The sequence below is a fragment of the Diceros bicornis genome, chromosome 3 (assembly GCF_020826845.1).
Source record: "Diceros bicornis minor isolate mBicDic1 chromosome 3, mDicBic1.mat.cur, whole genome shotgun sequence".
In the NCBI taxonomy this organism is placed as follows: Eukaryota; Metazoa; Chordata; class Mammalia; order Perissodactyla; family Rhinocerotidae; genus Diceros; species Diceros bicornis.
Window position 1 is genome coordinate 71,100,892 of NC_080742.1, and position 16,748 is coordinate 71,117,639.

At 36.9% G+C, this 16,748-nt stretch overlaps 1 protein-coding gene across 4 annotated transcripts in view; it reads right to left on the reverse strand.

The window, feature by feature from the left end:
- TSPAN12 (tetraspanin 12) overlaps nt 1-16,748 on the reverse strand; it is a 63,531-nt gene that overhangs the window by 12,755 nt on the left and 34,028 nt on the right. For 3 of the 4 annotated variants that reach the window (XM_058528985.1, XM_058528992.1, XM_058528994.1), the window contains exons 5-7: nt 14,037-14,111; nt 10,153-10,260; nt 5,928-6,071 (exon numbers count right to left, since the gene is read on the reverse strand). In XM_058528985.1, coding sequence (XP_058384968.1) covers nt 5,928-6,071; nt 10,153-10,260; nt 14,037-14,111 — 327 coding nt within the window. The remainder of the gene's footprint in view (nt 1-5,927; nt 6,072-10,152; nt 10,261-14,036; nt 14,112-16,748) is intronic. The other variant, XM_058528998.1, reaches the window with a different exon arrangement.

Sequence of the window (16,748 nt, forward strand, 5' to 3'; positions counted from 1 at the left end):
TCCACAACACTCTGTTATGTCTCTACTTCTGGCTCAGAAGAGCTGAGGAAATTTTTATGCATTTAGGATGTTGTGTGTGAAAATTATAAAATAAAAGTTGTTCCTATTAGTCAAAACAGACATATGGTATTGACTCACCTTTCTACTTGGTCAAAGATAGTAACTGAAGAAGAGTGTTAACAAAATGTGTTGAGGGCTGAGATACTGCCCAGAAAAAAGAAAATGTACGTAGATCGTAATACAAATGCCATTTGCCAAGGACAGCAGGGTACAAAGGATATGGAGAGGGACAGGACCTTCAATCAGGGTGGGGGCTAAGAGTGTGAATTCACGACTCTCAGCACACAGAGCAGATTACATTCAACCGAGAGAATAAAAACCTCAAACAATCCATCCCACTTGGTTCACCAAGAGCTGCCCCGACCTTCAACCTGGGGGAGCACCCCTACATGTCCATTTACCTTCTGAGCGCACCAGCGACCTATACATATTTGTCATCATCTGGGTCCTTTGTCCTGTAAGCCAAGACTCAGAGAGAAAGATCACATCCCTTCACATCCACACCCAGTGCCCTTCCCTGTCTCCCTATTTGTAAATGTTTTCCACTATTCGCAGAAGAAATAAACAACCATCCAAAGAGGCAGAAATGGTTTGGGGCAAAACTATTTGCCACAAAGAAAATTATTAAGAATATTTGATATTCAAACCCAACACCACATGAACATATAAAGACTAAGGGTCTAAAGGAAAAGTGTCTCAAAGACACACAGCTGTGTGGAAACCATCTCTCTGTCTAGCCCTTACATAAATCTCTGTGAACACTACTTTTCTGAAGAAGAAGTAAATACCTTTTAACAAGGTCTTTCTCCTAACTACAAAACAAAGAAATGTGTCTTTGGGGGTACATTTAACTTGACTCTCTGTTCTTCTTTGTTTTATATTTTGAGTCGGTCCATTTGAAGTAAGGTCTGTTGTGAGCCTGTCTGCTTCCATTTATTTTTCTTTAGGTGGCAGACAGAAGAGGAAAATGGCATTTTAGTCTCTTTGAGGAGACGTTTATCCTTCTGGCAGACAGAAGAGGAAAATGGCATTTTAGTCCCTTTGAGGAGACATTTATCCCTCATTTCCTATCTGAGAGAGCAAACGCTGCAACTATTCTGTACAACTGTGGTTCTGTACACTTTTAAGTATGGAACCCCAAGAAAAATTGAGGAAAACTATGGCTCCTAGTCACTGAAAAAATGCACACAAAATATCGAAAACAATTTCAGTCCTATCACTTTTCCCCTGAAGCCCATCCAAGAAGAGCACAGGTCCATGGGCAAGAGGTTGCAAGTCCCTGCTCTACAAAGACTACTTTTTCTCTGCCAGCCTTCTTTATTCTTCTTTCTCTCTATTTTTCCTCTCAAGGTCAAGTCTAGACACAGAACTTTAATAACTCATATGGTAGAAAATTCAGCAGGTGAGAGAAAGTAGAGATGCACCCTAGTCCTGTATTTTACCAATTGATGTTTCGCTGAGGCCAAGCATCACACCTAGCATTTAGAGAGTGTGGTTACACCCCAAAGAACAGGGTAGTAAGCGTCAGTAATCATTGGTCCAGGCCACCTCTGGGTAGGCTTTTGCATTTGCAGTTCCCTAGGCCAAAAAAAAACTCAAAAACTCTTCAACAGATCTTTTCATGGCTGGATCCTTCTCATCAATTGGTCTCAGTTCAAATGTCACCTCCTAAGAGAGCCTATTCCTAACTATCCTATCTTAAGTAGATCCCTTACCAATAATGTCACTCCCCAGCACATGAGCCTGTTCAGAGTCTTTAAAGTGCTTACCATCACCTGAAATTATTTTTTATTGCTGTTTTTTTTTCCTTGTTAAATGTCTATATCCCTAACTAGAATACAAGAGGAGATATTTTTGTCTGCAACATTCTCCACTACATCCTTAGCATTTATAACAGCACCTGGAACCCAGTAGGTACTCACAAAATGGTTTGAACAAACGAATGTGATGGAACCAAATTGATGATCAGAGATATTTGCATCTGTGATTTTTAAATCTATACTTTTATACAAGTGTGTAGCTCATTACGGATATTTGAGGAGCTGTGTGCCAAATTCAACAATACCTCTGATGAGAATGTTTCTAAAATGTGCAATTGGCGCTATGTTTCTCTTCTGTCATTTTTCACAGGTTTCAAATGCGTCATAAAATATTATTGGGTCAGGGACCATGCAGGCCACCAGATGGTTGAGAATGATTTATTTCCTTGATTTCAGACTACGGAAGAAAGAATGCAGGAAGAAAGCCAGTTCTTATCTCTGAGCTTACAGAATACGAAAGATAAAAGGGACCTAGATGTTCATCTAGTCCAGATTCACTCAATTTAAAAACCCATTATGCCCACCAATGACATGGTTATCTGACCTTGACTTTAATATTTTTCATGATGAAACACTCACTATTTTACAAGAGAGCCTGTATTACAATTGGACAGATTTTGATGAGCAAGGTCTTCCTTCTATTGAGTCAAAATTTCCTTCCTGTAACTTCCGGCCTTTGGAGCAACAATGAGTAAGTCTAGTTCCTGTTCTGAATGATGAACTTTAAAATATTTGAAGACATCTAAAATATCTCCCCTTAGTACTTTCTACATCAGAATAAACATCCCAAATACCTCCTGCTGTCCCTCACTTGTTCCTTCTTCTAGAACCCTCATCTTCCAGGTGGATGATCTCTCAGCACACTGCAATTAGGAAACATATGTTCTCCAGGGCAAAGTGGAATTAAATCTTATTTTTAATGATGGATTTAATTGCATTTGTGCCATAAAGCTACTAAGTGATCCACTTTTATAAGTCAACTATGCATATAATTATGCACTATATCATTACCAATATCAGCATCTGTTATTAACTGTAAAATGCAAAAGCAGATTACTCTGATTTAATGAACCTCCATCTCTGTTGGAAGTCTGTCTAAAGAACGTCTCATAACTGACAATGCCAGCTTGCTATAGAAAGTCTTTTGATGAAAATATGAAAAAAATTTTAAAATAATCTGGGCCATCAATTTGCACATGCACAATAGTGTGGCTTCCTTCAATCTTAGAATTCATGGAACAAGTAATTATAGACATCCTGAAAGTAAAGCATCCCATTATAAACACTACTAGTGGAAATAATCTAAGACAAACTAGTAAAAATGAATTGTATTTTTACAACAGGAAAATTTTATTAAATGTTTAATTGAATGTTTTTCAACTTAAATAAAGTAGAATTGAAGTGAATTTGTTCATATTCAGACTTTGTGGAAAGATCTGGTAAATTGATTCATGTTTTGCCATTCTCATGATCAATATTGGTCATAATCATATTATGAGTATTAATCACAAAAGAAGGTAAAAATTATTATACATGGTGTTGTAGCCCAATAATTTCCCATATTGACTTGTCACTCTTAAAAACTAACAAATGGATTAAGTTCACACCAGGAAAGTTGATAGGTTTCAAGTCACATGTTTATATTTATGTCTATACTATAATCATCTGTTTTTATAAACCTAGTGGTGAATTATAATGTATTTGAATATCCACAATTATGTCTGCATTTAATATTATCTTAGAAATATTAAGCATTGTTTTCTGTTTTATGGAACGAACAGGACGTTAACTGTTGAACTTGTTAGTTGACCATCCCTACTACAGATACCAGCCAATATTCAGCTTTCACCAGAAAAAATAATCACTGAGAAACTCAGAGACATTGACCCAATAACTCTTTATTCAATACACAATGCCTTGTATATTCCTTTTCATTCAAAGCCAAAATGTTATTAAACATATGCTTAAAATGCTATCATCCAAATACAATGCTTCTCAGTCGTGTGAGGCACAACTAAAAGTATTTTGATTATTCTTGGAAATAAACAACCTGAGTTATTCAGTTGTTTCAACAATTCTTGTTATGAGTCAAATTGTGTCCCCTCCAAATGCATATGTTGAGGTCCTAATCCCCAGTACCTCGGAATGTGATCTTATTTGGAAACAGATTTGTTGCAGATGTAGTTAGTTAAGATGAGGTCATACTGTAGAAGGGTGGGTCCCTAATCCAATATGACTTGTGTCCTTACCAAAAAGGGGAAATTTGGAGATACACGCAAACAGAGAGAATGCTATGTGAAGACGAAGGCAGAGATCGGGGTGATGCTTCTACAAGCCGAGGAATGCCAGTGATTGCCAGCAAACCACCAGAAGCTGAGGGAGAGGCACAGAACAGATTCTTCCTCACACCTCTCAGAAGGAACCAACCTTGTTGACATCTTGATCTTAGATTTATAGCCTCAGAACTGCGAGACAATAAATATCTGTTGTTTAAGCCACTTCCTTTGTGGTATTTTGTTACAGCAGCCCTAGGAAACTAATACAATTCTGTATCTCTTAAAAAATTCTTGGTACTCTTCTTTATGGCAGGCCTTCAGAGCCCAAAGCACTTTATTTTGGATATCCTTAAATGTGACATAGTCTTGTCCTCTGAGATGAATTTTTTAATAGCCGAAAGTTACTCAGCTCTATGACATGAATACAATGGATCATTTGTGTAGGTAATCCAGTATCTTTTTCAAATTAGTTAATTTACACTATAAATTAATAAAACTGATATTTGCACATCTGTACAACTGACTTTGGCAGACAGCCTAAAAGATGTCTTCAACAATAATAGTATTTCTAGGGGAAAATGTATGAGCTCCTAAGGTAACCATCTTGAAATATATAAAAATGCACGTTTTATAAATCCTGATGTGTTTTTGTTTTAAAGTTTCATTCTTTATAGCCACACTATATACGTGTGTGTGTGTGTGTGTGTGTGTGTGTGATATTACGAATAGTATAAGTTCTTACTTTAGGTTAAGCCAGAGGTTTTCAACAGTGCATCGTGGTACCCAAGTACTTTACTGGAAATGTATCCGGGAAATGACCCCAGCCCCTCAGCCTGAGCAGCTCCCCTTCCATTTGATTTACATTTTGCTAGATCAAGACTGCAATAAGACTTCCTGTAATGATGCAAATGTCTTACGTCTGTGTTGTCCAATACAGGACCTCTTAGTCCAAGTGGCTATCGAACGCTTGAAATATGGCTGGTGCAACTGAGAAAATGAAATTTTTATTTTATTTAATTTTAATTTAAACAGCCACATATAGCTATTGGCTACTGTACTGGATGACGCAGTTCTAGATTTTAATTTGAAAATAGGATTCCACTGCTAACAAAGTTTGAAAATCATCACTAAACATGAAGGAATAGGAAAACTTCTGCTAACAAAGGAATAACTGATGATTCTGATAAGTTCTCTCAGAAAACACAAATATGCAAGTTTCTTGGGCACATGAGGATTGATTTTAATTTCAGTGAGCATCTAACTTCATTAAATCACCTAACGAAAACTATCACTGATCATTAGCCAGCAGGGGGAACTGAAGAGTAGAGAACAGCATCATCTCTGAAGAGTGAGATTTTTTTTTCCTACATATATTTTACTTTATGTGGAGGCCCTAAAATACATATTCTGCTCAGGAACTCCCAACCTTGTTTTCTCGAATACCCAGAGTTAGTCATACACTCTTGTGTGTCTATTTTTACAGGACCCCTTGGAGGTGGCACTAGAACTTGGTTCTAGACAACACAGTTTAAAATCCAATTAATTCTGACACCTAATCCTTCTCGATTTCCTTTGTTAAAATGTGATTAGTGCTCAGATTTTTATACTGATTTTTAGCTGTATCCTGTTTCTCCATGTATCAGAGAAAAATTTTAGGAGCCTTTAAATTTACACAGAAGAGGAACATTTCATTGGCATGTTGTTGATCCTTTACTTAAAAGTCATTATAAGAAATTTTTATCCCTGGTAAGTTAGTCACATATGGCCTTACCTCTTGATAAAGGTCACTGAGATCTTCCTGGTGGGCCTGTTTGGAACATCCTGGGAATTCCCTAACACAACAGGAATCTGGGGGCCAGTCCATCTCTGTCATTTCCAACCAGTCGGTGAAATACACCACTCCACAGCACTTAAACTGCAAAAAGAATGACTCGTCAGGCTCAGAAACTACAAAAATATTTTCTTAACTTACAGGAGATTAAACATTAGATTTCTTAAATTTTTGTACCCAGAGCTAAACTCACTTCTGTCATCACCTAATGATTCTATGTTGATGACAGAAATGTAGTAAAAGACTCTATAATGGAACAATTCTGAACAACAATGCCCATAACACATAAAACAGATCAGGCATGACTGAGTGTCACTCCCCAGCCGTAACACCCTCTACAAGTGATCAGATAGCAACAGAGTTAATATACACACTCACAAAACAAATAGCTGAAATTTTATGTTTATCAGTAAACCTGTAGCCACTAAGGAATAGTTGATCAATCTATTTGTACCTCACCTAGTTACCAACTTAACTGCATAACAAATTTAAATATTATATTAAAAGTTTCCATAATCTCTGTAGAAAGATTTGTTGACCAAAAGCCGACGTCACAAAGATTACCCAACTTGGATTCATTAACTAGTAAATTTCCAAAAGTTTTTGAGATATAAACATAGGTTTGGCCAACAAATTTTTATTCAACTGAGTGAAAGTCTTGAAATAAACTGTCATATTCTATCAGTATAATCTCAGAAGAAATGATGTGCCTTTAGCTTGAATAAAGTTGGATTTAAAAAAAACATCTCATTCCAACAAAGATTAGCAAAAACTTTCTCTGGTCAGGTTTAGAAACACTGCTTAAGGACATATGTAGATTAGATTCAGAAAATTAACTATGAAAATTTTCCGCCCCTGGAGAAGGGGGGTTACTCTCCCATATAGTCAAAAATAAGGACTACGGGGAGTCACTGAGAAGAACTTGGCCAAGAATGCCTGGCTCTGCAAATTATGTAGCCCAACAGATCAATGTGTGTCCAGATTAACACTGTATCATAAAATATCACAATGCACCGTTTCAAAATTCAACTAAAATCAACTTTGAAGAATTCTGAACTTCTCAAATTTTCATTTGCCTAAATATCTAATTTTAAAAAAGAAAACATCATCGTAAGGGTATTATAAATGATGAATTATCGATGCTATGAGTAATCCTAAAATTTCCCGAAAAACTGTTTTTATATTTGTAGTATTTGCCTTTTATAAACTTGTTCTAAAAGCCATGAATATACCATAAACATCACAAAATATACCATAAACATCACAAATACCATAAACATCACAATTAAGTTAAACATAATTTGACATCATATATTTTACGTAAGTCACTGAGTATTCATAAAAAACATGTAGTAAAAAGACTCTACTTTCTAAAAATCGTAAACTACTACATTTCCAAGTCCATCTTTTTAAATCCTCGCACTCAGAGAAAACCCACTTTTCTCTTTTCTTAACAACATGTGTTTTTCTATGTCGATGACAGCAAGAAAGTTCTTGGAACATTCTGACTCCCTCCTCAACAGAACAGCCCATTTATCTGGCCTTGTTAGGAAATGGGGTGCTCCATAGAAATGACTTTTCCAAATAACTTAGGCATATCGCGTTCAGTGCCAAACATTTTTTTATTTTAGGAAGTCACTGAGATATTTTTTCTTTTTACATAGTTGTTTTTCTTCATCAACAGAACATACTGAATTGGTACTGAAATTTTTCCTGAAAACTCCCTTAGGCAAACCCATTCTTATGCCACACATGACTGTGGTCTACATCTCCTTGTAGTTTTCCTGCCTCCTTTAAAATAGCATTGTGAGATAGGGTCACTCTTGCTAACACTGTGTCAAACTAGAAATACCACTGCCATTTTACATATGAAGAAATTGAGGCTCCAATGGGTCAAGTAACTTGCCAAGGTCACAGACAAGTGTGTGGTAGAGCTTATTTATTACAAAGCCTATACTCCAATCATTATGTTAAAATAAATAAATATATTTTTTAAAGTCAGTTGTGCTTTTTTTTTTGCTGAGGAAGATTCGCCCTGAGTTAACATCTGTGCCAGTCTTCCTCTATTTTGCGTGTGAGTCACCGCCACAGCCATAGCATAGCCACCGACGAGTGGTGTAGGTCTGTAACCAGAACTGAACCCGAGCTGCCAAAGCAGAGCATGCCAAACTTAACCACTAAGCCACGGGGCCAGCTCCTAAAGTAAGTTTTTTTTTAAAGGTATTAAATAAATGTCACTAGGGCTTAAGCAAGAGTCTACTAAAGTGAGATGCACAGAACTGCACTGAATGAGCAGCCAGGAAAACTGGGGCCTGACAAGGTCACTTTCAGCTCTACAATTTTGAGAGAGGGGTGTTATGGGCTAAATTGTGTCCCCCTCCCAAAATTCATGCTGAAGTTCTAACCCCCAGAAAGTGACCATATTTGGAGATAGGATCTTTACAGAGGTAATTAAATTGAAATACAGTCATAAGAGTTGGCTCTAATCTCGTGTAATTGACGTCCTCATAAGAAGGGGAAATTTAAACCCAGACACATACAAAGGGAAGACGACATGACGACACAGAGAGAAGACAGCCATCTACAAGCCCCTGACAGAGGCCCAGAAGAAAGTGACCCTGACGATGCCTTGATCTCAGACTTCCAGCCTCCATAACTGTCAGACAATAAATTTCTGTTGTTTAAGCCACCCAGTCTGTTGTACTTTATCATAGACACAGTCCTAGAAAACTAATACAAGGGGCTTTTAAAAACTCTCTCAGGGTGCCCAGAGGTCTTCACCACCTGCTTTTGGGTGAAATAGACCTATGACGTGGAGGAGGGAACTTGTGCAACAAATCTAAAAATACATGTGCTACCATTTGCAATGCTTGTACATAGTGTATCTAGGTGGAGCCTCTCTTGGACCATTAGAAAATGACTCACTTTTTTTTTTTAACTTGGATTATCATGGTCGACATCACAAATCCCGGAAAATAAAGAGCTCTAGGCAGCTTCTACCCAGGGCAGTAGCTGAACACAGCTTTTTATAAATTCCCTAATGCTTCGCTTATTTTCCCTTCATGTTGTTTTTAGTACAAATGAACAGTAAACAAACAAAGTCAGGAAGCATTTAAATAAACAAGAAACCTGTGTTACAATGATAATTTTCACCATCTCAACAACTGGAACACAAAGAGCCAGATTTGGAGATTATCCTGGACTTGAACCTCTGCCTGTGTGTATCCAAGACAGAGTAACTGAGCACAGAGCTGGATATCTATCATAAAAGACACTGATCCTCAAATGCTTTGTTGCTCAGCTCAAAATGAAATTAAAGGAAATGGATATCCTTGGTCATCTGGGAATGTCACACCAATCACAAGGAAACTGCTTGGGAGAAGAGCCTGGTTTGAAGCAAGATCAACGGTTAACTTCAAGTCACCAGATTTTAAACATCTAAATATAATCCCTGTTTAAGAAGATGATTGGATAGAGTGCTATATGAAAGTTAGGTAAGAAAAGCTAAAAGCACCTATACTTTGTAAGGTTATTGTTAATAACCATAAGCTAAATGAGATCAAACTGATGATCCCGTTTAATCTTCTCAACAACCTGAGGAGGAAAGTACTTTTATTATCCCCATTTTACAGGTGAGAAGACTGAGGCTTAAGGAAGTTAACTAAACTATAGAAGCTCATATAATATTAAGCAGCAGAGCCAGAATTTGAACCACGGTCTTTCTGGCCAGAAGGCTCATGCGTTTATTGATATACTGACTCCTAATTTCCAAATGAGAACCATTATTTTAAAATTTTAACTGATGTTTAAAATACAGATAGCTCTAAAAGTTATGAAAAATGACCTATTCAAATAGAACTTCGATATTTATCAAGGAATTCTCATAAAAAGCAAACTTCACAGCAGTTTAGCAAAATGGCTTTTAAGAAATTCTAAAATATATGTGAATCGTATGAAATTAAAGGGAAATGGTAGACATGGGAAGAAAAGAAAAGGATGTGGAGTTACTTAAGGTATTTCTCAATAAAGAATTACACCAGTGGTAACTGAATCATAGGCTTAACTTTCAGCACAGAGAAAATGACCAAAGCCAAAGCTTTGAACATTTGCTTCGAAAGTGTGCCATTTATTCCATACCCTCTGTCTCAGAAATTGTGGCACTCACCTCTCTCTGAAAAAAATTCCAAGCATGAGTAAGCCACCGGTATCTAGGTAAGCCATAATTTGTCATTCTGGCTTTCAACGTGACCATGTCTGACCACTGTACTGGAACCTGGAGATAAAAAACAAAAAATCAACAACTGTAACACACAAACACACACATTGAGACATACATACATTCAGATATTCACAAACACAATCACTCATAGACTCAAACACATACTCACACATACTTAGAATGTACTGCAATCAACAAATACTATTTTAAATTTGTATTTATTTGTGGCCTAAATTAAGCTCAGGGTTACTAAATACTTGTTGAACAATCTCTATGTGTAGATTTTCATACTAATGAGGCGGTACTTCATATTAAGCAAAAAAATGCAAAATCATTTAATGTCACTATCAGGCTCAAGGAAATCACAAAACAGGCTCAAGGAAAATAGTTTATATATGTAAACTATATATATATATACACATCTTAGATACACCTGAAGAGCTCCTGGTAACAAATGCTCTTGCAGAGAAATGCCCTCTGATTTGATGTCATAATGCTATAAAGTTGTTCTTTGAAGTCACTGCAGATTATGGTACTAAAATAAAGGGAGAAGAATTGAGAAGGCAAAGTGTTCAAGTCAAGCCTCACTCTAGAATAAGTCCATAAATACCTTTTCAAAACTGGATTTTGGAGACATGCTAGAATTTTAGAAAGAATAGTTCTCGAATTAAAGTGTTTTCTGTGCTTCTATTCTCCAGTCACCTAGCACCATCTCCCTTAACAGAGTGTTGAGGCATGACAGAGCTTCAGGTACACAACACAACAGATGGCCAGAAATCCTAGCAGCGTATCATGCTGTGTTTTGTCTACACTGCCAAGGGGGGAACTTGAGGCATACAAACCCTAGTCTCACCACACGTGTGGTATTACCTTTGGAATATGTAATTGGGAAACTGGACAGACATCCACATCCAATCTACGAAGTAATACAGACCAGGCTTAGTCAAGCAAGCTTGACACTAACTCAAGGTTAGAATTATTCTGAAATCTTATTTTAAAAAATAGTAATATTGATAAAAGTAGTTTAAAAATGCCTGACCACAGAAATTCTTCATTTTTTTCCTTTGTTAATATTCTTTTTTGTTACTTGGAAATGCACAATAGAAAACACCTCAACACTTGGACACATAACTTTGTTCTCCAAATAATGAGCTGATTGGGTATGCTTTGTGTTCATATGATTTCAACAAAGTTTAGGGAACTAACTGAAGTTCAAGCTACTCACTACAAATTATTATCTCAAACCCTTTTGAGCATAAAATAAATGGAAGTGAAATTCTCTAGAAATTTATCATCTGAAGCAATATTATTGACAGATTTTTATCTAGAGAAGGAATAAGAAATAGGAGGTGAACATATATAAACAACAAAAATAAAGAAACAGACTGTCGATGTCAACTCTTGATTTGGTTATCAGAATAGTCTTATTTTTACTTTTATTTTCCAAACTAAGTATAAGTTGTTTCTCCCTTGTGACCACAATCGATCTGACACCAAATATGGCAAGAAAGAAAGGAGATCATTGAGGTTCTGGCACAAAATACTGTGATCTGGCAATGAAGAAAAACACACATTTATTGGCTCCTTGCATGGAACAGCTAAGAGCACAAAGCCCATTCTATGCGAAGGCTGGGTTCTGCAAAATTTGGCAGCTAATAAACTTTAATGGCACTTTTCATTCACACTGCTATTAGTGCAAAAGCAATAAAAAAAATTCTGACAAACTTTTTTTCTGAAGGACTACTTTCCACATTTCACTTTTAAACAGCCCTTGTTCTATCCTGGTGACCTAATGGGGAGGATTTACACAAGCAAACCAGTGATGTCTGCCCTCGACTGAAATGGCAGTGTGCACCCCTGTAGTACCAGTGGGACATTGAGAAGATATTTGCAGTTCCCACCTTAACAGAAATGAAGAAAGTATCTAAACAAGTATAAATTCCTTTCCATTTGCTCAAGTTTCTTAGAATTGTATTAGAATCAATACATTTCCTTTCAAATACCTTAAATTAATTCATTTTGAACTTGTTATAACCTAGGAGATTTATCAAATGTTAGTACGACATAAGCACTATACAAACCATTTTAAAAATCTACAGAAAGTGAACTCATTTCTAAAAACCTTTTAATTATCAAAAAGAACACAATCAAAAGCTGAGGTGAGAGGATCAAGAATTGATTACATAATTTACTATCTATTGCTTGAACGTCAGGGAGATACATGTATTTTTTTAAAACAGAAAAAATTAAGAGGGACCATCTCTTTACCAGTAAAACACAGAAACTGAGTCCCTGGAACTAATTACTTTTTCACTCCCCTAAGTAAACAAAATTTCTAAGGATGGAGTAAAAATATGATTTTCAAAGACAGTAAGAGAATTCCTATTTGAATGGGAGATTTAGTTTTGAAGAAAGTTCTTAACTTTATATTAAACTGGTTAGAACCTGCCCTGATTTTTCAATAGAGAAAAAAATAATCATAAAGTCTCTCTTCTTACTGAGAGTTGTCGTACATTGGAAGCATGAGTGCTTTCAGAAGGGTTCAGATGTGTGGCAGTGCCAAAGCATCGTTTACATGGAAATTGGAGTAAGCAGAGTACCCACTAGTCTGAATACCACTTAGTATTCAAAACAGTCTCACGGTACAGCGGCAAATTCACCGCAGAATCTTAAATAACTGCATCATACCCGAAATGACTTCAATTTTCCTACACAGCTGCCGAAATGCCTCTCTGAAAGAAGCACAAAATCATCTCCCTCTCTTCTGAAGAGCTCTTAAAAATGTTGAAGACTCACCTGGGAACCCTGTCACAAGCGCAAATGCCCAGTCCCTGCCCCCTCCCTCTGCCTTTCCTTCTGTTCTGATTTAGCAGATCTGGACTAGAACCCTATAATGCGCATTTTTAAGATTCACCCTCGGTGACTCCTGCTGTAGACAGTCCAAGGACTACATGTTAAAAAACATCATCTTCCTGAAACAGAATTACTCCACGACACTTACAGTGGAAAAACCTGGCCTGGCACCAGGAAAACAGCCAGCAGTCACAGACAGGCAAAGGCGCTCGACCTCATCGGTGATAAATGCACCAATTTTCACCAATGAAGTGAGCAAATAATAAATGAGTAATAATGCCCAACGCGAGCAGAGGTGAAGTGCAAGTGGTAAACCAAACATTTGACCAGACTGATCAAATCTTAAGACTGAGAAACTCTTATCCTTATTCATTCCAACATAGCTATAAAAGCTGTTCCAGCAGTCTCAATTGATAAAATGAAAGAGAAAAATGCTGAAGAGCTGTTTTCATGTAGCCAAGTCTCAGACTCTGAGAGTATTTCTAGACTGAGGTAAACACACGGCAACTCTTCAAATACACTTCTTAAAGTGGAAGATGGTTCCACGTGTCGCAAACAGAAGTGTGCTTCCTAGTCCTCAGTGTACAGCTGCAGGGAGCACTTTATAAGGCTGTCTTGTTGATTCTCAAGCTTTCTCAGACCCTGCTGCAAATGCGAAGGTTTCCTATTATATACTGAGAAGTTGGTAAAATTATTTTAAAGAACATACTACTTTTAGTCTATTATATCCACGTTTAAGCAATCTGTGGAATTAAAGACGTAGTATACTAAATGAAATATTACAAATCATGATTTGTAATCATGCTTTAGACAGAAAAAAATGTTATTTTTCAGAAGTATTGGAACGATTCATTGTTATCATATAGTATAAACATTCAAATTAATAATAGTGTGCCTAAATTACTCCAAAGTATCTGATTTAAGTGTCTGAACTGGATATTGTTTCAGATTGTGATTATATCCCATTTTGAACTCACCATAATTTCCTGCTCATATGTCCAAACACCACAAGCCAGCTCTACACAGAAAATGACAAGTAAACTTCCAAAGTACTGTAGAAGAACAGAAAATTAAGGCTGTTAGGATAGAATCAAAGTAAAATAGGCGCATCAGAGACAAGCCAAATACTATTCAGTGTTGTTTATCTGATGGACAAGAAAACAGAGGCACATAATCAAGAAGCTCCCTCGGGAGCAGACAGGAAGGATTTCAGCAAATTGAGAGACAGCTGCAGACAGCATTCAATACTCACCTAAGTGGGTCATTTCCATAGTGCTCTATTTATCAAGTACTTTCATAATTAATTCACTCAGGAACCTTGTGAAATGGATAGAACTGCCTCATTTCACAAATGAGAAAATTAACGCAAAAAATAGACAACATGACTTGCTCAAGAATGTTCATGGTAAATTCTAGAGGGCTAGATCATTGTGGCCCTATTCCTTGTGCTATACCTTGACACTTCTCCAGTGGTGGAGGAGACTTCACAGAAGTAAACAGTAAAAATGTGAGAAAGAGTGGGCTCTCTGAAAGTTCTCCTCACTAATTCCAGCAGAAAAAAACACCACCACTGCTCTCATGACTCTTCCACTATGTTTATGATGCCGGCTCAAAGTTGGGGTACCAGGCAGTGATGATTATTGATTATTCCCCTGCACGAGAATGACAGCTCCATTAAGGCAGGAACTTTGTGTTCCTCATTACAAAGTAGGTGCTCAATAAATATTTGTTACATAAAAGAATAAATGGAAACAAAGCAAAGCAATATGATAGTAAGAAACTGGGAGCTGCCTTGGACTGGGTGATCAGGAAAGGCCTCTTTATGAAGGTGACCTTTAAGATGAGTCAGTAATGACAAGGAGAAGGTAACGCTGATAAGACTTGTGGAAAAACAAGCCAGGAAGAGAAAATGTCAAGTGCAAGGCCACCTTTCAGGGTGAGCTAGTTAGTTAAGGACTCAGTGGTAACCAGAGCACAGAAGGGGGTGGGGTGGGTACAGGGAGTACAAGCAGATGATGTTTGGAGGTGCACAGAGCCAGAGCTTCGTGGGCCATAGAAAGGATTTTGGATTTTATTGTAAGCGTAATCGAAATCCATTAGCAGTGACATGATTGGAAGTACATTATAAAAACATAATTCTGGCTGTTTTATGAAAAATGACCTGTAGGAAAGCAAGTGTATGACCAGGGCAACTACATAAAAGATTGCTGAACTAGGAGTGTAGCAGGGAAAGGGTTAAAATGGACTGATTTAGGATTGTGAGCCACGGAGACTTGAACACTGAGTTTCTTCGCTCATAATTTTTGCCAAAAAAGGGGAGGGGGGAATAAAAGATACAGAAAATAGAGCAATTTTCCACTACTTCCATGATATATCCCTTATGATTTAAAAATATAAATCACTGCTATTAGTTTTGATTTGTTTCTTTCATATAAAAAATAAAGAATACATAGCTGCATAGTCTCTCAGACAATAACATGGCATAAAAATAATAATTGGTTCAAAAGATAAAGTAACAGTTTGTTAAAGGGATGCCATTGTACAAGCACTTTTATTTCCAATATATGTAGTACTCCTGGTCAACTTCAGTCTACTCAGATCTCATTTCCAAATGTTGCCTTACTTTAAAGATTTTAGCCTTGAAATGACGATTAGAAGAAATTTTGTGAACACAGGACTCCAAGTCAGTGTTTCTCCAACTCTCTTTAATGCTTTACTTAAGATGATTTCCAGACATGAACAATACTATAGTTTCACCTTATGTTGCAAAGAGACCAAATGTTCAGTAATTATATACTAGGTCAATTTTCTTATCTTTGATAAGACCCTACAAGAGAAGGAGACTCCAGAGAAACGGACTATGGGATACTTTTGCTTTCTCAGATGCCTAACCCAAATTCTTTTCAAAATTGATGTCTGGTTACAATGAAAACCAAAGCAGCCCTGAAAAGGCATACCTTTAAGATAAAACATGGGCAGGGACAAGAATTATGTGTGCTGTTGCTAGAAAGAAAATAGCAGATACCCTGACTGCCTTGGGGGTAAACAACCATGTAGATTTCTGGATTGATTTTATATCCTTTTAAACCCCCCTTGAGTCATCTCTCCTGTTTCTTGTCTCCTGGAGTCACTGACCAGTTTAAGACGCCTGTGCTATACCAGCAGAAAGGCCCCCAGCACAGGGCCAAGGGCAAGTGCCCAGATGTATGCAATACATGCAACACTTGAGTGACTCTGCTAGGCCTGCTGATCCAAACAACAGAGCAATAACTACAGGCATGACATCACCTTTGACTTTTTAAGTGAGCTTTACAATGGGCTAGCAATACCATAACTTAAGCCTGCCCAGGAATGCATATATATAAAGCATATACAGCTAAAACAATCTCTCAATACAAACTCAAAGCTTAGATTACCAATCATGGGAGGGAGGGGGTCCATATTAGTTGGACACTCTTTTAATTCAGAAAACTCGAAAATGATTTTATGTTTCAGATTTCCAATGGTCTCATTTGATGTAAGTTCTCTCATATAAAACAATTCCTCTGTCTTTATTCCACTTATACTCAGCAGCACAGATTTACTTGAACTTCAGATTGAAAATACAAGTTTCATCAGCATTATAAAACATTCTTAGAACAAATTAAATCTAAAATTTAATTCAAATAAAATTTTTTTTTACAAATGAT